This window comes from Musca domestica, unplaced genomic scaffold, assembly GCF_030504385.1.
Source record: "Musca domestica strain aabys unplaced genomic scaffold, Musca_domestica.polishedcontigs.V.1.1 17, whole genome shotgun sequence".
NCBI lineage: Eukaryota > Metazoa > Arthropoda > Insecta > Diptera > Muscidae > Musca > Musca domestica.
Genome location: NW_026712230.1, coordinates 3,172,085 through 3,195,729, shown reverse-complemented (window position 1 = coordinate 3,195,729; position 23,645 = coordinate 3,172,085). Strand labels below are relative to the sequence as shown.

General features: G+C 34.7%; 1 protein-coding gene across 1 annotated transcript in view; it reads right to left on the bottom strand.

The window, feature by feature from the left end:
• LOC101896748 (protein prickle) overlaps positions 1-23,645 on the bottom strand; it is a 153,525-nt gene that overhangs the window by 86,880 nt on the left and 43,000 nt on the right. The window contains exon 2 of the mRNA XM_011292690.3: positions 10,559-12,310. Coding sequence (XP_011290992.2) covers positions 10,559-11,829 — 1,271 coding nt within the window. The 5' untranslated portion in view covers positions 11,830-12,310. The remainder of the gene's footprint in view (positions 1-10,558; positions 12,311-23,645) is intronic.

The following is a 23,645-nucleotide window of genomic DNA, read 5'->3' as shown; positions in this document are numbered from 1 at the left end:
TATTTTTCAAGCTATATGTACTCTCCGGTTAATTTTGACATAAATACGAGTTTAGACCTAAAATATAACCGAAAATTGTTCTCTATCTATTCTTGTCGCATAAATATAGCTTGCAAAATAACATCTTAGTGGCTGTGAAGTATACTAATTTCTAGCTTTTTCGGTGGAATGGATAAGACAACACCACATTTGATGGTTTTACTGTAGAACCCATTCCCCTCATCCAATATTTTATATATCAAACACGCCGAAAGCGTTTTAATTTTCTTCAATTATAAAACTTCTTAATGTCTCCTTTTTGGAAAGAAAACATTTGATTAGTTTGGAATAATACAATTTTAATTTCCATTAGTTTTTATCAACGCTTCTTAAGAAGATAGAACAAATAAATTCAATTTTGATGGATCTGTGTCCAATTAACTGAATTTCGCCCTAAAGATATTTGAGGTAATGAAAGAGTTCTATTGCGTTTGTTTTTCATTTTCTGATTATTCCAAGCATTATACCAGATATACAGATATATTTAACGAAGAACTGAATAGAACCTCAAGGCATGAATTCTGGTAAAAATATGCGGAATAATGTGAGTTGCCGTCATCTAGTTGTTCCGTGGACAGAATAGCATTACCTTCCCAAAAAGCCTAACTTAACCACAAAGAACTCCAAAATAACCTATTCTATGAAGAACTATATATATCCCATGATCATACCCATATGTCTATCTGGTGCGCAATATAACTCTCGACAGGAATCCGAAATTGGCCAAACTTGGCGCATCCTTATGTTTTTGCCAAATTTTGATCAGGTTAAAAAATGGGCACTATCGAAGCACTTGTTGTTTTTATAAAAACAACAATAAAAGGATTAAGCCTGACCATTTTGCAACAACAAAATACTATGGTATCCCCAACAAACAAGCCAACAATGTTCTATTTCATGGAGAGCGAATGAAGTATCCGATTTCTTGAAAACTTGAAATATCATAATATTTTATCAAGTCTAAAATCGTACAACAATGGCCCACACCTTCTGGCACCTGCACCACAAAAGGATTAACATTTTTTTAATCACAACGCCTATAAAATGTAATAGGGCTGATCTGGTCACTTCTTCTGGTAACTAAGATACAACGGGTCCAAATTTTTAATACCCATAGCTCTCATACATTGCAAAAAGAGCATACGATTCCTTTTAAACATGGCAGATGTCAATACCAGATCCCCCACAAAGTGTCAACATTATCAATAATTATAACTATTATAAATGTCAAATAAGCATTCGCCGTTGATTTGGGGGGGGGGGGGGGGGGGGATATATGATATCGTGGAACTATATAGATAATCCTATTCCAAGGGATAAAGTACTCACAAGGAACTCCTTGTGTAGAATTTCAGACAATTACATTGCAAAATGTGGCTAAAATCATCAAAATGCCGAATATCGGGGGTACCGTTATATGGGGGCTATACCGATATACCCCATTTTCGAACTAGACCTGCCCGCAGACAAAAGACAGATCTGTGCAAAATTGTTGCTTCCTATCTTAATTAGTTTGACTGTAGCGTGATTATAACAGACGAACGGACAGGGCTAAATCGTCTGGGTCTAAAATTATTATTTCGATGAGTTACAAACGGAATGACGAACTTAATATACCCTCCATACTATGGGTATAAAAAACATAAGAATCTATAAATTGCTAGAATATTTAATGTATTTCATAATATTTGAAAACTGTTTTAAGTTATGGTTCAACTGCTTGGTTCAATCCTGAAATACTCTTTCCTGTGCCTGGCGCCTTCTTGCTGAAACCACATGTCATGCGAGTCAACCTTTTGCATCTTGGGCAAAACATGGCTCTGCGGTCTAATGATGCCACCAGCCCATAAAACGCACCAAACTATGACTTTTCTGCATAGATTTTTAGCTTTTGCAACGCTACTTGCTGATCTTCAAAAAACGACAATTTGAGCCAGAAATAAACTTTTTTACAGGATAGGCATTTTGATAATAAAATTTAATGGTAAATTATACATCAAACTTAATATGTTTGATAGTGAAACAAAACACGAATCATGCGTGAGCTGTTTAAACTATTGTTACAAAAAAGATAATAAAAAATCACAGTTAAGTTTAGAAAAGACTTTTGGAAAGGTAGAAACTTGCCTTTTTTAAAGGATAATGTATTTGGAAACGAATATAATTGGCAATAAGTTTGGCCGGACTAAGCTTTGTTAACCTCTTTCATTAGCACAAGCCTATGAAGCCTTTGAAAAGCAAGTACGAGTTAAAATTGTTACTGCAAAATATAGAATAGTGGGCGGTAATGTTGTAAGGGGCCTCTATAGAAAATACTATAAAGTGGGCCACAAATTACAGGTTTCCACAACCTAATACTGAAAAATGTCAAATTAGGACATTTCAGTGAAGAAAATGCCAAAAGGTACAATTTTTGCAAGAAGGTTTCATATCTATTAGGAAAGAACAATGATATACAGGTAGTACGGTTATATGAGGTCCAGACCAACGAGTTGACCTATGCTAACTATTTTTTGAAAAAGCTTTTCCTTCCTCAAATATGGATAACAGATTATTATGGAGCTATTTCAAAACGAAGCCAAATTTAGCCTGCCTATGGACAATCAATTCCAAGTTTATTATAATTTTATGTCATTAAGCATATTTTGTCTACAATACAAACGAGTATTTCATGGAGTTACGAACGCGATGGCATCATTTCATACATATAGGATGATGTGGTAATGATAATACAAGGTCTTCAAGAATGAAGAAAAAATAACCAAAATACTCTGGCTAATGGCCGAATCAATGTCTCACCTTCTCCTTCCAAGTGAAACCAATATTCATTTCTAAACTATCGATAGTTTATAAAAATTATAATTTGAGGCTTTATAAAGACTACAAATGCCTTTTACCATTTTTATGAATGCCAAGAAAGTCTCATATTGTTTAAGAAGATGGAACGATATTTAGTAGGAGTTAAATGTATATTGCAAATCAGTCAGCATTAAGCTGGCGTTTTGTCTTCATATAAGACAAATTAGGTTTTTAAGGGATCCCTGTTTTAGTATAGCCTCATTCTAAGTATGCAGGTTCACATTTGGCAAAGCTTTCATTTGGCACACCCAACTTATTTTTCTTCATACCTCGATCGTTTGCTAAAAAATCGTGTAATTGTATTTTCTCAATTACGGAGAATAGATGAAATCACCTAAATTCGACATTAATAATATGATAATGTATATATCGTTTTTTTACTTTTCAATGAAATCTATGTTGTATTTCTTGTATTTGAATAACATTCATAGAATTCCATGAATTCGATACATTTCAGCTGTCATCGAAACAAAAGACTCAAGAAACGAACTTCTCACGAATATATTTTAACCACTACACAAAAGTGTGAATACACTTTCAAAAACTCAAACACATTTTGCCGCCACTAAGTACTTCTAATATTTCCGTAAGACCTCCAACTGTCTTGTGACTGTCACTCAACTACCAGCTAACAGAGAATATTAGACAAATAATCCAGTGATTTTTGTTTTACGTCCAACAAATATGCATTCAAAACCGATAACCGAGAGATGGAAAGGCAAGACGCAGATACCGGCACAGACAGCAATGACAATAGCAAAAGCATCTTCAGAGAAAAGAATGATTGGTTGTGTGTGTATATGTGTTCACTCCAGTTTACTTAAGCTTTCAATTACATGCGATAAACCGGAGAACAACTGTAACAACAATAATAGCTAGACACATACATATCTCAAACATGATAGGTGACATGAACATTCGTGTAGGTGTCGGCGACAGTAATAAGATCTTGGACCACACGAATGTAATTTTAATAACATGCTTGTGGTAGCTAGCTGTCTATTCAATACGCTATCGGTTGTTGTCGGTGAGATAAAAATTCATAAGCAAGTTATTATTTTTGTTTTTGTACCTGACATCTGTAAGAAGTGAGCATACTGCATGAGGTAGGCTTGTTTTGTTTCCATTTACATATTCAAGTAGCAGATGCCTATTTTAAGGTTTTCAATGTTTTTAATGCTTGAGCAACTTTATAGACCAGGACATCGTTTTTAAGCTTATCCATTTTGTGTTTGCCACACCCTTCTATCAATTATTTTCAATACATATAAAAATAGGCTTCTTGTTTCGTATGAATTGTTTGTTGTGTCTTCCCTTTACGTGCTACCAATAGGTTGTTGTATATAAACAATTGGTTTTATGTCAACTTGTTACAAAAGTGTTGCTTTCATTTTCCATTAAACTCATAAAAGGAGAATAATTTCAGTGCAGATTATTTAAAACCAAAATTAAATTACAATATATAAATTAAAACAAAACATATTGAATTTAAAAAATTAATTACAATTTGGTTCTCATTTGAGTACCAAATTTTAATTATTTTTATACCCTTCACTTTGGAAAGGAGGGTATATTATGTTTCTCATTCCGTTTGTAACATCTCTAAATATTCATTGTAGACCCCATAAAGTATATATATTCATAATCAGCATAAAATTCTAAGTCGATTTAATGATGTCCGTCTGTCTGTCCGTCTGCCTGTCTGTTGAAATCAGGATACAGCCCACATTATTTGACATAGAGCGTTAAAATTTAGCAGAACCATTTGTATTGTGCTGGTATTGAAAATCAGATCTATCCGTCCACGTTTTGGTATAGTCCCCATACAACTGTACCTTTCGATATTCGGTATTTTGCTGATTTTTGCCAATTTTTTTCACGGATTTGTCTAAAAATTGGTATGTGTTGGTTACAATGGGTACCTTTTCGTGTGGTGAAACATTGTATGTATAGGTCCACGTTAATTGTTTTTCTGATAACTATCCATGTTTAATGTTTATTGCTACCAATTTATCGGCTTATTTCTGTTTTGAGACTGGCTTAATGTTGTGAAAATTTGAGTGCAGCCATATAAATTTGCAGAAAATTTCAGTAAAGTAAAAACTGAAATTCGGACATTAAGTTCCCTCTTTGATACAGTTATTATAGTTATTCAAAACGGCGACCTTTTGTAGGGAGTTACATGAGTAACTGAACCAATAAAACTTGGAAAATATGGCTAAAATTTGAAAAAATACTTTAAGTCGGAATTATCCTTATAAGAGACTATTCAAAAAAGTTGACCCGATATGACCCATTTTCAGTACAAATGAATCTGGCTGTAATCCAAAGATTTCTATCAAAATCCAAAGCTTTAACCTAAATGTTGCAAAGTATATCTCAAACTATCCCCTCGTACATTGTCCAAATTATATAAGAGCCCTAACAACATTTGGCCTAAAAACCCAAAACTCCTTTTGGATTTTAATGTAAAAATAAGTATTATCAAGTCCCCTTTCACAACCCAGACTGGCAATTTTGCTGTGAAATTATAAGAAAATTTACAGCGAATTTGGAAAAAAATGCAAACACTTTTCGAAATAAACAAGTTTTTTTTTAACTTTTTTTTTAATAACAAATATTTATCCTATGTTTTATCGTTCATATTAAGTATACGGATTTCGTTTATTCAGAGAAATTTGATCTAGAATTAGTTTTCCTTTGAGACTTATCCCAAAAAATTAATTAGTAGATAAAATTTTAATGTAATTTTCATACAAACTATTGTCCCGAGGTACATGGAGCCTAACAACACGTAAGTATCGCCTGTATACTCCGTGCTTTGTTTAATATTTATTTTTGTTCGCCTTGGGCAACATATATTTTCGTCTCTAAATCTACTCTGTATATTTAGAACCCCTACAAGCCCAAACGCCTATATCGGAAATTGTACAGGAGTTTTTAACTATATTTAAAAACAGGATCAGAAAGACCCCAATCTTGACTCGCTTGAGGGTTAACATTTTCAATCAAAATATTTTTGATGTTGAAGACACTATATACAAAACATTCCCGAATCTTAATCCGAAAATTCCCAAAAGTATGGGGATAACTTTTCCCCTCTATTTTGGGTACTTTTCGATGTAATGTAAATATACATGTCTTTTTCGTGTAGCTCTACTTTTATAATTTGCTGGATCTTCCCCGCAATAATTTTTTGTATTGCACAGTGTTATCTGGCTCATATACAGCGAGGTGTATTATTCATAATCTGCAGTAAATTGACAGTTGGTGTTTTCTGTTTGTAGTTAACATTCTTGCAGAGAACTATAACGATAACGGGTACCTCCAAATATTCGATATTTTTTGGGTTAATTTTACACTTGCCACCTACTACCTGCTATTATAGAAAATTGCCGTAACAGCTCCACGTCTTCTTATAGCTCACATATAATGGTACTTTTCGTTATTTCGCATTTTCCGATTTTCGCCACATTCAAGGGAGTAACCTCAAAATTGGTATTTGAAGTTCGCAACATGCCTTCTCTGGCAGATAAGTGGCAAATCAACAGTGTAAGGCTGAGCTGCCTGCGATCTTTTTTGGTTTAATGTTACACTTGCCACTAACTACCTGCTATTATAGAAAATTGCCTTAACAGGTCCACGTCTTCGTATAGCTCCCATATAATGGTACTTTTCGATATTTCGTATTTTCCGATTTTCGCCACATTTCAACGGAGTAACCTCAAGTAACCTTCTCTTTCAGATAATTGGCAAAACACGCCCACGCTTTCGTATTTTTCAACAGTGTGGGGCTGAGCTTAGCTGTATTTTTTCACTTGTTATATCCATCTAAAGTGTTAAACGTAACACGTAGCACAGTAAACTTACAAATAAAGAGTAAAGGCTTATTTCGTTGGAAATTATGGTTCGAACCTTAATTTCTTTGCATGGGTACTTACGACATATTATTGAAATATGTTGGACTTCCATCTAAAAACTATTTTTAATTATTTCCATATATTTTTAATTTTAAACTGATGTAACATCATGTTCTAAGAAATTTATAAAGTTGTAAAGATTAATGACATTAAAAAGGGCTTGCCGCATTATCGATAACGAATCAGTATTTCTTTATAACACAACATACATGAAAGAAATGTTGTTGTTACCTTTCCATTAAATATGAACTGGTTTTGCATGAAAGCCATTATATTTCGTATGCAAATTAGCATAGACTGTCATTATGCAATGCCTTACGTTGTAAACGATAAATCATAACAAGAAAAAAGGGGAAATGCATAATTATTTTTTTCTTTCTTCGTATGTTTCAATTATTTGCATAAAATGTACATTTTAGACAATGCAATACCTTTTGTGCATCAAAGTACGAGTATTTACATGTACTTATGTCTGGATGCTGGCGAACATAATCGATTTTCTTTGAGAAAATATAATCCTAAGCATGTACTCTAGGAAAGGTGAGTGGTGGAACTGGTTACAATGTTCCACTTTGGAAAGAGATGAAAGGAATTAATAGAGTGCAAATAGAATACAATTTCAAGAGGATATAGTTTATTTTATTACAAAAATGAGAATAAAAACTCCATATAGAGTATTTAACATGTGCTCAGGTGAGGTTCAAATATATTTTACAATAAAACACCATCAAACTCGAAACATACCAGCACCAATACAATACAAATAAGTATTACTTTTTTAATACAACTAATCGTTAGAAAATGATGGGATTTTTATTGTCAAAAGCATTTTGCTTTAAACTCGCAATTTTGTTCCCCGGAGGATAATCTTAATTTCTTCCGTCAGCTATTATGGACTTATGGTAAGAGCACTAAAAGCTTTTAGACAAACCACAACTCACATGTAAGTGACTTGTTGAACAAAGAGAAAACTTGATGCGGGCCGAGATAGCAACACCGAAGCAAAGGCAACATTCAGAGGCTTTACAAAAAAAGAAGTGATGGACAAAAGGTGGAAAGGAAGAATGGGTCACCACAACTTTTTTTCGGTTGGTCTTCTTATTGTTACAGGCCATATAGACCATAAGTATTCTTTTCTTATCAGAAAATAAACCAAACTCACCCTTTGAAACAAAATCTGTGTGGTGACATGTTGTTTTTTTTTTTTTTTTTTTTTTTTTTCATCGACATTTTATTCTGGTCACAATGAAGAAGTCTTCGAACACTGACACGCATGCCCTTTGAAACAGAAATTCCTTGCCGACTACATCCTGTAAATTAGGTTGTGTTTAAAGTTTCAGGTTATACCCTATGTCCCTGTAGTCGGGTTTAACATTACACAGCTCAAATTACACTGAGGTGACATGTTTTTTCACATGATTGCCTAACAGCAGGAAAGTAACTAACAATGGCCGTAACCAACCAACCAACCACTATATTTTCCAGGGTGGTAAAATGTTCGGTGATTTGTAGTCATTGTATACCATAATAATAATTAGGAAATCATGATTCATTATGATCATGCTGTGATTATGTAAGAGCAAGAGAAAGAAAGACAGATTTTATGAGAATTTTTAGTGTGATTATCGTCAACCATAATCACTTCTCGTGAGGGTTACAACGGATTTTTTTTTCAATTTCTAATCGTTAAATAAAAATATGGCATTTTAATGAATGGATCAAAGTTTAAGAACATATTGTCAAAAACTATGAGTATTGATTCATAAAATTTTCTATTTGAGGTTATGTTTCCAACAGCATAACACAAAAGACTGGAACAGTTTTAAAGTTATACGACTGACCATTTTTCGAATAATCTTTGAAAAATGAAGCAATTTATTTATAAGCTAAGGAGGATATTTTTCAGCAAAGAGATATTTTGTTCAGAATGTAGTCTCTGAGAAGTTCAAATTATATGATCTTTAAAGAGTTGTTAAAACAGTTGGGTTGCGGTGTTAAGTGTAAGGTAAAGCCCTGCCCCAGATATTTAATAAGAGGTCAGGTTATATAAAGCCTTGTAATTGCTCCACACTGAGACTTTTGGGGCCAGTGTAATTGTCCTAAAATATTGTACCATAAATAAATGAGAGAGTATGTAGATAAAATATTGAGAATTTTGAAATAAGTACCCAAACCAAATGTTGTACGTCCGACACGTCTGCTCAAAGTCGGAAGTTTTTTCCCACATGTCTGACCGATCGACGAATTCTGCCAATTTGTCGGAGGATTTTTTTCTCTTATTGTAGAGTTCTTTTCTCTTCTGGTTAATTTGTTGTAAGAAAGCAAAAATGGAAAAAATGGAGTGATTTTCTCTCTTTTTTGGAGAGGTTTTTTGTGCTTACATATTGTCCGACCTGGGTTCATAAATCGGCTAAAATTTCAGACTTTCATCCGGCACTTCGATCCTACAAAAGGTCAGCCACTCCATATAACGGTTCAAAGTGGGACCAAACATTGACAGTTTGTGTCGCTAGTAATACCGAAGTTTGTATTTATATACGATCTCTGTATGTGTATTGGTTTATGAATTACAGCTATTTTAGTGATAACTTCATTAATTTCGAAACATGTAAGTATTTTGAAAAAATGTCCATGAGTGACTGTCGGACCAATTCATAAACGCCTAGGATTAACGGCTGAAGCTAAAATCACGAAATTGTATACGTGGTTCAATGATGGTGCAGTTTTTAGAAATTCGATTAGAAAAATTCAGAATGAGAAGTGCTGATGGCATTTGGGATAGATGTGCCATTAGAATTTTCTAAATTCGAACTATGTTGTACTAAATGGTACTAAATTTAATACAATTGAAAGGAGATGCACGGTCAATTTTAATTTCATACTCTACACCATGGTTCAGTGTCATTTTAGATTTTTCTCTGAGAAGTTGACATAAGGTAAAGTGCGGGTTCAATGCGACTTCATTCAAAAGAAAAAGTTTTTCATTCATTGTTGCACATATTTAGACACCACAAGGCATATACATGGTGAGATGAAAAAACTGCAACCAACTTTCAGACTGCTGTCATTTCTAAGCCACTCGTCCGACAGCTGTTACAATTGTTCCAGTGATAGCTCATTATATTCCTTACAAGCGTGCAAAAGCATTTTGGTGAGAATTTTCCAGAAAAAAAGTTATTCGTGATGGAATTCAAGCGTTATAGTGTGATTTCTTTATATTTGGCTGGTCCATGTTTTCGTATATGTCCCATATTACTGTACCTGCATAATTAAAGATTTTACGGTAATACAGTCACAATTTCAAACCGACTTTGCTGTAAATTGGAGTATGTGTTCTCAGTATATAGGAAACATCTTTGCAGAGTACTGTACATATGGGTCCTTGTTTTGGTATTGTCCGCTCATAACTGAACCTCCAGATCTTCCTTATATTTATGATTCCTTCCAAATGACGGAGTATATTAAAGTTCGGTCCGACCGAACTTAGCTACATTTTTACTTATTTTTTTTTTGTTTTTGTTTTTTTTGGGCAAAGACAGAAACATAAACCGATATATCGCTTATTAGTCCAATATAATTATTTTATAAATATTGTGATTATTATTTACATTTTAGTTCGATCCCTTCAACGGTTCATAAATACTATTATCACCAGTGATTAATAAGAATGTAAAAATAATGGCACTCTAGATTATGTCTATCTAGAATTTGAATGTTCTCTTAAGTTAATATTTACTTACTCATTGTCATTTTCATTCGTATCGGCATTTGCAGTTTCCCTTTTACTGTCCTCATCTTCGTCCTCTTTAAATGTGAAACTAATGTCATGCGGATCCTTTGCTGGCTTTAGATGACGCGGTAAGCTACGATTGCGTAAATTCAAATTCAAAAATTCTAAATCACTTTCACTCAGTCGCAAATCATTATTTGCTGATGCTGTCGTAGACTTTGGTGTACCACCGCCACCACGTTTTGGTGGCAGGGCTGGCTTCTTTTCCTCCTCCTCCTCCTCCACCACATCATCGACTAGCATTTCCAGTGCCATACACTCGGGATTGAAGCTACTCAAAGCCTCTTGGTCTGCCTCAGAGAAAAGATTAAAGTACCTCGATACATTTTCAATGGCTGTCGGTGGCGTGTAATTATGAAGCGTTTTGCCTCGTATCAAATCGCCCAAATGATCTTCATCGATGCCGAACAGAAACGGATCGTCGAGTAGGGTGTGTTTGGCATTCTGTTTGGTGGGCTCGGCCACAAATTGGCTACTGTCCACTGCCTGCGATGTTGTTGTCGTAGGTTGCTGTTGACGATTATTAAGGCTTAGGTTTTTTAATGTCTCCAATGTATCGCGCAAATTGTGACTGGACGGGCGATTCCGTGATGCTGTTCCGTGTTGGGCGCTATTTGTTTCGTTGGTACTTGTACTTGTTTCGTTATTTGTATCGCCACCGCCCTTTCGATGTCCTCTTAAAGAGCGTAAGAGTCGTTTGCTTTTACGTAAGGTACTGGAACCTGTACCCCCACCGCCACCTCCGCCGCTACTGCTGCCGTTGTTATTGGCTTGGCCTCCAGCATTTGTTTCACATTTTGAGGGAAATAAGGCCACTGGCGTTTGGTGTTCTTTGGTTGTTGCTCTGGATGGCGTATTAATATGGTTTTTTATCGTCATTGTTGCTGTATTATCGCGGGATGCATCTTCAGTGTCGTCTGCATCTGCGTCTAATTGCGTCTCGATAAAATCTATGGCCACCGTATCATACTCTGACTCGGGATTGTTGTTATTGTCATTTTCATTATTCTGCTCACTTGTTAAGCCCATCGATGCGGTCTTGGCCGCCGATAAGGCCAATCGCTGAGCCGCTGCCTTGCTGTAAACCTGTCGATAATATTTCTGTTGATCGCCGTACAAGAAACAGACACGCCACCATTGTTTGCAGGCCAGCAAATTGGCGGTACGTGGAACGACGGGTTCAATTGACGATGACATGCTCTCCATGTTGTTGCTGCTCATGGGTTTTGCTGTGGTTGTAGCTGTTATTAATGTTGTTATTGTTATATTATAATTTTCCCTTTTTGCAAGGATTTCTTCAACTTACAATTGAAGTTCAGCAGCAATAGCATCAGCAAAAGGAGTAGAGTAGAGGAGAAAAAAAAACGTACTCCTTGATGTTCGTGTACTTAAACATAGACTCTGTGTGGTAATTATTATGGTATCCTCTTTGTTTTCCTTTTTCTTCTTATTCTCTTTGGAACGTTTGTACTACATGTCGATCAGTTAGTTTCTTGCCGAGCGTTTTTTCTCTGTTTCTACTTAACGTGCAGTTGTGTGTGTCTGGCTACCAATTTCGTTGGATACAAAAAACATTTGCTAGTCCATAATTAATGTCGGTGTTTAGCATGTCTGCGACATAATATTCTTGTTCAGGGCAATATTGCAATTTATTAATGGCTCTCCGGCATCCTATGTGGTCGCTTCAGAAGCTGTTTCTTCCCTAAAGGAATAATAATGTTTTTTGTTAGGGAAAAACACAAATTCTAAAAACTTTTGAGGAAAAAACTATTCTCCATTGTCACTTTGTTTACCGAAGTCGTTAATTTTCCTTTACGATTTAATGGGTTTTTAGTTTTTGTCAAAAGAGGTGTTCTATATTTCCATGGGAAAGTAAGAATCGCGATGTCTGAACAGTTTTTTGCCATTCCGATCTGAATCAAAAGATCAAAGTCTAACATTCAATTTTTTTGTGTGTATGTAAAACCTAAAAAGGTCTACTTAAATACCAATTTATATTCTAAACAATTGTTAGAAAATGTACGTCCTATAAATTCGGACTTATAGATGGGAAACTACAAGTTAACAATGATTATACGCTTTCACCAATCTCAGAAATTGTAAAGTCTATAACAATTCTTTGAACTTTTTATTAAAAAATTATACCATATTCTTGTAATGTTCAACTTTACATGCCATAAGTTTTATTCGAAATGCTTTGTAAATTTATACTATTCGTTACATCATTTTGTTCGAAAAAACGAATTTGAAACGTCTACCATTAATCTCTTTGGATCCTTTTGGGCAACAAAGAAGAACCAGAAGTAAATTCAGAATTCTAGCTAAGGGCTTTTGTATTTGCTACTTTATGTTATATACAATTAGCCATATATCTACAGAGAGGTATATCATTTGTACAGAAAATTGTTCGTATCGGCCCTTTTTTTTAAATAGCCCCCTTGGGGGAAAATCCGCACAAGGAGTTCTTTGTGAGCACTTTACCCCCTGAAAGGGAATTGTTTATATAGGTCCGTAATATCGTATATCCCCCATATAACGATACCCCCCAATATTCAGTAGTTTGATGATTTTAGCCACTTTTTCCAATGGAATTATCTGGGCACTTTCCTATATTAGACATTGTAAAGATTTAAAATAAAATTTAATGGATTTTATTTTTTGAAAATTTTCTTATTCGTTCCAAATGTTGGAGGGTATTCAAAGTTCGGCCCGGCCGAATTGCTTTTTTACTTGTTTTTTTTTTTTTTTTTTTTTTTTTTTTTTTTGTGAAAATTATTGATGTGGAACAAATTGAAAAACATTTTTTAACTCCCACTATAACTTAGAGCTGGCCTAAAGCCATTCTAAACAAACGAATAACATATGAAACACTTAATCATGACATCGACTTTATGCATTTTTGTGCCGTTCTAACATAAAGCATGTTTTGTATCAGAAATGACAGCAGACTTGATCTATTCTAGATAATTTTAATATGAACTTGCTTTTATTTGAAGCTGTAAAGATAGATTATTTTCATGTTTTACTCATTTCTTATACTTTAACGATCTGATGAGTCAATAGCAAAAGGACTAATTACAAAAATTTTGAGATCACCTAAATTCGCCATGGTTTGTGTAATATGATTCGAGTCATTCTCCATTAAAGATAAAATTGAAGAAGTAATGACTTTTTATAAACTCCAGCCAAAGATTGAAAAGAAGAGAACAATGGAAAAAAATTCCAATAGAATAGACAAAGAATTAATGCAATTATAATTTCCATCAGATTACTATTCTTTAAACTGGCACTTCAATATTCGTGGCTGTTTCCATTTTTCTATTTTTTCTTCAATCTTTTGTCCATAATCCAACATTAACCTAATTTTTTGCTGTGGTTTCCATTCTCCTGTCTGCCAACAAGACCAAGCAGCCAACCAACCAACCAACACAATTTGACAATTGCTTTAATTACTGGCCGCATTGTTTGTGACTACAGTCCACAACTAACCCTTTTGGTCAAAAATTAAAACGTGTCTCATAAACCATTGACCAGCCATTTGTGGCTTTTTATGGTTGTTGTTGTCGTTTTTTTTTTTCTTTTTTTTTCTGGAATAACGGAAATATATACATTCTTTTTTCGCTGGCAAATTTTGAACTTTAGCCAAATTGTGGTGTTAAACGCTAAACCATTTCCATTCCCTGGAAACCTATTCAAACTACGACGAGATACTATCTCATATTCTTCTCGTGCCAATAGGCCATATGGAATTGTGGCCAACACATTAACACGGAACATTCACACTCTCAGAGTGTAGATTACACAAACACGCACACACTCTCACAAAACAGCTGCAAACATTTGCACATGAGTGTGGCGTACATACACATTTACTTGAGAGCGGACAGACATGCATAGATAAGTTGTAGTAGGCTTGCAACTTGCAACTGATTCCGGTACAAGAAAACACCGCATGCTCACACGTCACACAGTGGTAAACGTAAACGCATTGTTATGTTCGTGGTAATGATCGTGTTTTAAAACTATTAGTGTTGATTTATGAAAAGTTACCATCCTCCGCCTTCTTATTTTTGGTTTCTGTTTTTTTGGCTCATGTTCTATGAATCTTGTTGACATTAGGGTGGTACACAATGAAGTGCTGACTCCAAATACAATTTCTGGTAAGAATATATTGAACTGAAAGAAGGACAGACTGAAATATATAAAACAGGTTTTATTATCGAGAATTTATTATTTATTTTTAAATATTCTGTGTTGCTTAATTAAAAGCGAATTTTCACAAAATTAAAAAATTTGTGGCTGTGATATTACATAAAATGGTCTTAATTAAATTCATTATTCCACATCAAAATATAAAAATTTAACTAACAAATTAACAATAAAGTTCATCCTAATATACATACTTTTTCACATTCTTTGTCTTCTTTGAAATTCAAACTTTGTTAAGTTAATAAAAGTATTTTGTTCAAAACCTAAAACATACAAAGCTGTAAGCCAACAATATACCTATCTCGCAACAACAACATGTTGTACGCTAACACCATCTAAGTTTGAAGTCAACATAAAAAATGCCACAAGCAAATATGCATCGCAAACCTAAAGGTAGTTGGCAGACCAAGGTAAGGGGGCGAGGGCCCACCAAATATAAGAGGAATAATTTTTGTACTTTTTATCTGTGAACGAAATTTTAATTGAAAAACTTTTTTGCCATTGTTTATTTTTTCTTTAAATTGCAAATTGCTTTAAATACAATCGAGCAGATATCAAGGTATGCGGCCGGTAAGCGAACTAAAAAAATATTTGAAGATAGGGCTCAGCCATATTTCTTCTTTGGATTATGAAAATCCATTACTGACCGTGACTTAATCAAAAATGACTTTGGCATTGTTTTGTGGTATTTATTGGGAGTACGTGTTGCATTGGATGATTATTCGAGTTGATATTGCAACAAAAACAAGGGACACAGTGTTTTGAACTGGACAATGTTATGATTTTAAGGAAAATATGGCTGACACATACAAACAACTATAAATCGGATAGCATTGTTGTACCATTTTCACCCACTGGGAATACAAAATCTCCCTTTATAGCTGGATGGATGGAATATTTACACATATAATTCAAATATTTAATTTAAATATTCTTGAGATAGTCTCTCCTACAAACCCAAAGTACCAAATTGTAACATGTTGAGATGACAAACGTGGCTAAGACCATTTTTTATGCTCTCCACCATAGTATAGAGGGTATATTAAGTTTGTCATTCCGTTTGTAACACCTCAAAACATACAGATTTAGACCTCACAAAGTGTATATATTCTTGATCAGCATAGAATCCCTCTGTAGAAATCACTCTTTTTCGATCGAAGTGAAGTAGGTTGATAAAATTTTACTTAGACGTGTGCTTGTTCTGACGGGATTTTGGTAGTGAAAATTGGCTATATAGGTCCTCGTTTTGGTATAGCCCCATATAACTGTACCTCCCCATATTCGGTATTTTTATGATTTAAGAGACATTATTATTAAAGGAATTGTTTCAATTTTTGTATTTGAAGTTCGATATTTTACTACAGCCTCTGGCAGAAAATTCCCTGTGCGGCATTCGTCTTCGTATAGCCCCCATGTAACGGTACCGCCCAAAATTCGGAAGTTTGATGATTTTTGGGATATTATTTACCAGAATTGTTTGAAATTTCGCACTTGCAGTTCGTGGATTTAAAATTAACGTAATTAGAGGGATTTTTGATTAATATTTCCAAAGATTATTTTGGGCGAAAATTCCGGTCCTGTTTTCAAAATATTGATAAAAACTGCCTTCAAAGTACAAATACATAAGTCAAAAAAATCCGTAAATTTATGTATTAAAAATTCTAATATCGTTCCCTGAAGACATCAGAAGTCTTAATCTTACCTAAACGCCATTAATTCATATATATTGAAAATACATTTAAGGGTATGGTCCTACTTTATTAAAGTTTACGCAAAGAGTTTATACAAATCATCATTTTAGAAGTCAAAGGCTTCTTCAAATTTCACTATAAATCAACAAAGAATCTTCTTTATTTTCACAATATTGCAAGAAACTTTTTGAATAAATATAACGCAAAAGGGTATAACGGGTGAAGGTATAACCTTTAACTAGATCAAAATCGTTCATATTACTTAATTTTTGTTTTGGACTAATGTTAAACCATGAGACTTTCCTTATAGGTCCACATTTCTATATAGCCCCCATATAACTGTAACGCCAGATTAAGGTGTTTGATTTTATTCATATTTTTGAACAGAATTTGCTATCAGTTTGTAGTTTGGCAGAACTGTCTATAGAGATCCAATTTTACGTATAGTCCCCAAATAACTGTACAGAAAATTGCTTATACAGGTTCACGTCGTATAACCCCCCTATTTTTATGATTTTAGCTCCATTTTTTCACCGGAATTATTTTGGATTTCTAGGAGTTGGCAATCCTCTGACAGAAAATGGCCTGTGCAGATCCACGCTTTCGTACAGTCCCCTACCGTAACGGTACCACCCTATAATTGCTTTTTTATAACGTAAGCTGCATTTTTCAAACAGAATTATCTCAAAATTGATATTTTGAGTTCGTAATATGCGCTGGCCTCGGTCTGACAATTTGCTATAGTCTTCTTATGGTCCTATATAACTGAATCACCTAATATCCGGATTTTAGCGTTATTCTTCAACTGCATACTGCTAGTTTCTTACAATTGGGGAAGTGTATTAAATATATCCAAATATAATAATAATAATAATAATAATAATAATAATAATAATAATAATAATAATAATAATAATAATAATAATAATAATAATAATAATAATAATAATAATAATAATAATAATAATAATAATAATAATAATAATAATAATAATATAATAATAATAATAATATAATAATAATAATAATAATAATAATAATAATAATACTCTCTTCGAAATAATATCAGCATTAATCCATTCTCAGTCTATTTATACATGTCCGTTCGTCTGTCTGCTTGCCCATGTATTTTTGTAAACAAAGTACAGGTCGCATTTATTGCCCGAACGAAACGAAATTTTGTACAAATCATTTGTTTGTCCCAAAAACGAACCCTATTGGAAGTGTAGATAATCGATCAAGAATTAGATATAGCTCCCATATATATCTTCTTCTTACTCGTTTTTTTTTTGTGCACCAATAAATACCAAATGTGTGTAATATTATTCCCTATAGGGTGGAATTTGGCATATACGAGTAAATTAAATGAAAATCGGTTCAGACATAGCTATAGCCCCATATATGTTCTTCATCCGATTCGTTATTTTTGTGATCCACAGTCGTAATATGCACTGCGTGACAACGATATTCGGGTAAATATATAAAATACAGCTCAGAAATACCTTTGCCAAATATTATCGAGTTCGGTTAAGATTTGGATCTAGCTTCTATATATATCTTTACTCGATTTCCTATCCATTCCTATCCTATCACATACGAAAGAATTCGGCCTAGTAAAAAGTGTAATCGAATTTGACACACTGTGCGATTAACTTATTATACCATATTAAAGTGTTGTTGTTTTTGTTGCATTCGTTTGGTATAGAAAACTCAATGCTCACGATTCAATATCGATCGATTACTTCCGTATTTAATGCTGTTGGCCATTTTCAGTTGCTCCTCATCCAGTTACAGTTTCATACCTTTTCATTTTCTCTTTCCATCTTGCCTTTTTGCTAGCCATTTCTCTTTGCTGCCATGACCATCCAGCCGTTTGGTTAACATATAAATTCTTGCAATCGGGATATTTCAAACAAGCAAACAAAAGAACCTTTTTGCTGGAGTAGCAGGAGTGGTGGCAACTTCCATTACTATTTGGGGTACCCAACCGATAAACATTAATACTACCATTACCAATGCCATGGATGAGGATGGGGACGGCATTGATGATGACTATACTACTATTTTATCATTTCAGTTGAGTTTCCTCACTTTCAAGGCAATCTATGGCTCGAATAACTTATTGCCACAGCGCAAGCATATCTACCCATGGACTTTGTATGGAAGTGTTTTTTTTTTTCATCTCTCCAGCTAGTTCAGAGTTTATCATTTCAAATGGAATGTTTTGGTGCAGTTTATAACTGCCTTTTTTGTTCTGATTGACTGGATTGATTGTATTGTAAGATGTCTACCTTTGGAGAATTGTGGCGCATGGCTGGTTACTTTATTATATCCAAGAGAAACTTTTGACGGGTGTTTTTGTATAAAATGCAAGAGCACGAAAGAGGGAAAATCTATTGAAATTTTTAAACAGACCATTTTACTAAAATAATCTCAAAAGTTCAATAGAACGTGTATACCGATTTGATTTGGCCAAATGTGCCTCATCGAAATAACTCCTTTAGAGGTTCAAAACACTTTAGACAAAATACTTTTCTGTCTGGCGGGTTGATTACTCTCGAATATTCTATGGTAATATGTTTATCAGACTTAGAAAGAGTTCGATAATGAGCTAAATGTTCCTTCAAATTGTTCCTACAAATAAAGTTCAAAATTCTCTAAATAAAAACAAACAAACAAAAAAAAAAAAAATACATCCCATTAGAGTGGGTTGATATTTCACACACAGTACTATCTATTTCCGACTGTGGTCAGGTGTGAAAATCGACAATACCGGCCGACCTTTTCTGGTATCTCCATCACAAAGGTAGCATTTCTCGTAAAGTTCAAAAAGATATATGCAGGGTGAGATGAAAAAACTGCAACCAACTTCAGACTGCTATCATTTCAAAGCCACTACTCCGACAGCTGTTAAAATTATAGCAGTGATAGCTCATTATATTGTTTACAAGCGTACAAAAGCATTCTGGTGAGAATTTTCCAGAAGTTATTCGTGATGGAATTCAAGCGTGATAGTGTGATTTCTTTATACTTGGCTGGAAAACCACAAGAGGCTATCGTTAGAGCACTCTAGCATTTAAATGTTAATAAATCATTTGTGTCTCGTACCATCGCTAATAACCATGATACTGGTAGCGTAGTCCGACGTCAAGGAAGTGGACGGAAGAAAACAGCAACACCAGCAGAAATGAAATAGACTCAAAAGAGCAAAAGAGTTGCTTCGCTTGGCCGAAAGTGGTGAACTGCTGAATTTGGTTTTTCCGATGAGAAAACATTCGTTGTCCAGCAGTTTGTGAACAAACAAAATGATCGTGAAAATGTGCACCTTCGGTTGGCCACCAGAACTCAAGCGCCGGCCATGGTGATGTGTGGGCCGCCATAACAACTTATGGTCGCACTCCGCTCACATTAAACGACCGTGGCATCAGAATAAATACCGAATATTACCGCGATAATATTCTAGAGGGTGTATTAAAGCCTTGGGCAGGCAAACATTTTCAAGGGCTTCACCGGGAATGGGCCAAAATACCACAGAGCAACATTCGTGTGACGGCTTCATTGGCCGTTTGAAGGCCATAATTCGTGCCAAAGGTGATCAAATAGAACAAATCTAATCTTATTCTAATATTTGATGCTTTTTCCGACATTCTTTGCTTTCATTCAATAAAATTAAAAAAAAAAGAAAAAATTATGGCTTTTGACTTTGTTACAGGTTTTTATCTCACTTTGTATACCGGACCACTCTTTCTTGTAGCTTCTTGTCAACGGATGAATTTTGAAAATATCACAAATTTTAGAGTTTATATTATAGGAACGCTAGCGAGTTGCCCCTGTTTGGAAATGAAAGGACAATGTTACAAAAGCTAAAAGATAACTCGGCAAGGGTAGAATCTCCTATATTTACTCCCACTCAAAAGAGAATTCTTTGTTTGACCCACATGACCGCTGCATTGGCTTAATCTCTGGTCGAATTCGATTCAATAAAGGCTGACATTCTGCCAGCAAACCGATTGATGCTTTGTCAATACTTCCGTATATTATTGTCTAGTTTACTACTCTCTTTACTCAAATTGTTTATGGGGCCATGCCACTTGGATGATCAAGCAAACATAAGTTCTAAATGTAAATTGCTTGATGATCAACAGCAGCAGCAGCCACAACAGAAGAAGAAGAGGTGCCAATATCACAATCAAAATAAAACTTATCTTTTCGCCTGTCCAGCAATACGTCTTCTGATCACCCAACAACCACTCTTCCGTTCCAAGTGAATCAATCTCTGCATCGTAAGTTGTCGATAGCTGGCCAGCAATCTAGCCAAACTGCCAGCCATAAATTCACTGCCATATCACATAATCATAATGAGAAATGTAAGGAAGAAGATCTGTGTGTTGGCTCCCATGTGTGTTGGATCGGAATGGTGGCTGTCGTAATCGTCATTCCTGTGTGATAGGATACGCCTGGCATTGTTTATTGTCTCGAAGAGTGGTAATAACACCACTGCTTACACCATAACAAGAGAAGAACGACCAGGATCCATTGGTGCAAGCCCTTTTTCCCACTCCAACTGGCGAAAAGATGACTCTTAATGCATTCGAGTTATTGCAAACATACCGACATACATACATTCATACATGTTTGGGCTGTCCTCTGCTGTTTGTTCTTTGAGGCTTTCTTAAAGTGTTAAACTACATGAAATCCATATCATGATTATGCCTTCTTACGCTCATCTGAGCATATCTCTGTAGACGGCCATGAATGGCGTGGTGGGTACATCGTATCTCTCACTTGAAATGTGGGCATTAAAGCATCTCTGGCGATCTGGGCAACTGATGTTGCAGCAGCCAGCAACAAACCAAGCAAAGAAATCGATCTTGTGTCTTTTAGAATTGGTAATGAATTTCAAGTTCAGTTCTCCAGTTTCGTTTTTTTTTTGTTTGTTTGTTTGTTTGTTTGTTTACTTTTCTTGTTTATCTTTTTTGTCTGGTTGATCCATCCATCCAGCAGCCATTGTCTTCGATCATGATTATCATATTCTTCACAAGACCCGAGACTAACATACTTGTCGCATAATGGAAATCAAAATGACTTTTTGCCTTCTTTTGTTTTGTCAGGGAAAACATGGTAATATTGTTGTTATTGTTGCTGATCTGGTCTCTATTGTTGGGGGATTTGGAAAATATGTAAAGAATGGTTTTCTTTTCGATTTTCTTCCAAAATCACCGTTATGTATTTAAACCAAATGTCACAGACTTATCACTTTCTTTGAATACAATTTTTGATTTACATTTCCACCATAATTACATTAATTCTAAAAGAAAGTTGTGAAAGTTGTAATTAGGACTTGGTAGGCGTTGGTATAAATACATACATGCATAGGTTTTAGGAATGTTTTCCTATATTGTTTTGAAACTAATATGACAAAATGGACCCTTACATATTTTTAAATATTTTTTTTTGCAAAACATCTGTCTACAGTATTTTTCCACACTTGTACTTTTTTGTGAGTCATTTAAAAGACTAGTTGCGACAGAGTGTGATTTTAGTTCTAGAAGAACTCACTTTGGATTTGATGTTCTAACGACTACCAAACTTTGTGAGATATACGTAATATAATACAACGGTTGCATAAGCTTCAAGCTCAGATTTACGAGGTATTTCTCCCGATTTGTGATTTCTACGAGTGAAAAACGAATCTTAAATTATTACAAGGTATGCTTTATAGGGTCCCAAATGATCGATTAGTTAAATTAAAAAGACAATGACAATATTAGTTCACCCTCCGAGCGATTGTAGAGTGTTTGAAAAGATTAATTATCAACGCTTTGGTTGTAAATCGTAAACTTTTAAATGGTATTTTATTTTGTTTCTAGTGTGAACATGCTAATCATTTTTGTAAACAGCTGCACGATGTCAACGACACAACGCAAACAAGCAAATATTAGTTATGCAAATAAGATGTAATTTGTCATACTGAAGCTGTATTTCATTTTATATGTTGTTGGAATATAGATAAACTATACAAATGTCATGCGAATTTATTATGAAATTTTAAAATTATAAAATCTGGTATTTCATTTTTGGCTTAGGATTATTTTAGAAATTTCTGACATTACAAAATTGTCAAAAACACAGTGATTCGGGTGGGGTATAATTTGGCCGTACCAAATAATATACAGGGTGAGATGAAAAAAGTGCAACCAATTTCAGACAGCTGCCATTTCTAAGCCACTCGTCCGACAGCTGTTAAAATTATTCCACGTGCAAAAGCATTTTGGTGAGAGTTTTCCAAAAAAAAAAAAAGTTATTCGTGATGGAATTCAAGCGTGATTTCTTTTTATTTGGCAGGAAGTGGCTATCGTTAGAGCACTCCAGTCGCTAGTAACCGTGATACTGGTAGCGTAACCCGACGTCAAGGAAATGGACGGAAGAAAACAGCAACATCTGCAGAAATGGTTCGAAAAGTAAAGAATCGGGGGTACCGTTATATGGGGGCTATACGATATCGTGGACCTATATAGATAATTCTCTGCCGAGGTATAAAGTATCCATAAGGAACTCCTTGTGTGGATTTTCAGACAATTCCGTTGAAAAATGTGGCTAAAATCATCAAAATACCGAATATCGGGGGTACCGTTATATGGGAGCTATACGATATCGTGAATCTATATAGACAATTATTTTTGAAGGGGTAAAATGTCCACAAGGGACTCCTTTTGTGGAATTTCAGACAATTCCATTGAAAAATGTGGCTAAAATCATCGAAACAGCGAATGTCGGGGGTACCGTTATATGGGGGCTATACGATATAGTGGACCGATGTAGCCCATCTTCGAACTTGACCTGCCTGCAGACAAAAGAGAGATCTGTGCAAAATTTTAGCTTCCTATCTTAATTCGTTTAGACTGTTGCGTGATTACAACAGACGGACAGACGGATGGACAGGGCTAAATCGTCTTAGAATTTTACGCTGATCAACAATATATATATACTTTGTTGGGTCTAAAATGATTATTTCGATGAGTTACAAACGGAATGACGAACTTAATATACCCTCCATACTTTTTTTGGTCGGGGGGTATAAAAAGAGCTAAAGAGTTAATTCGCTTGGCCGAAAGTGGTGAACTGTTGAATTTGGTT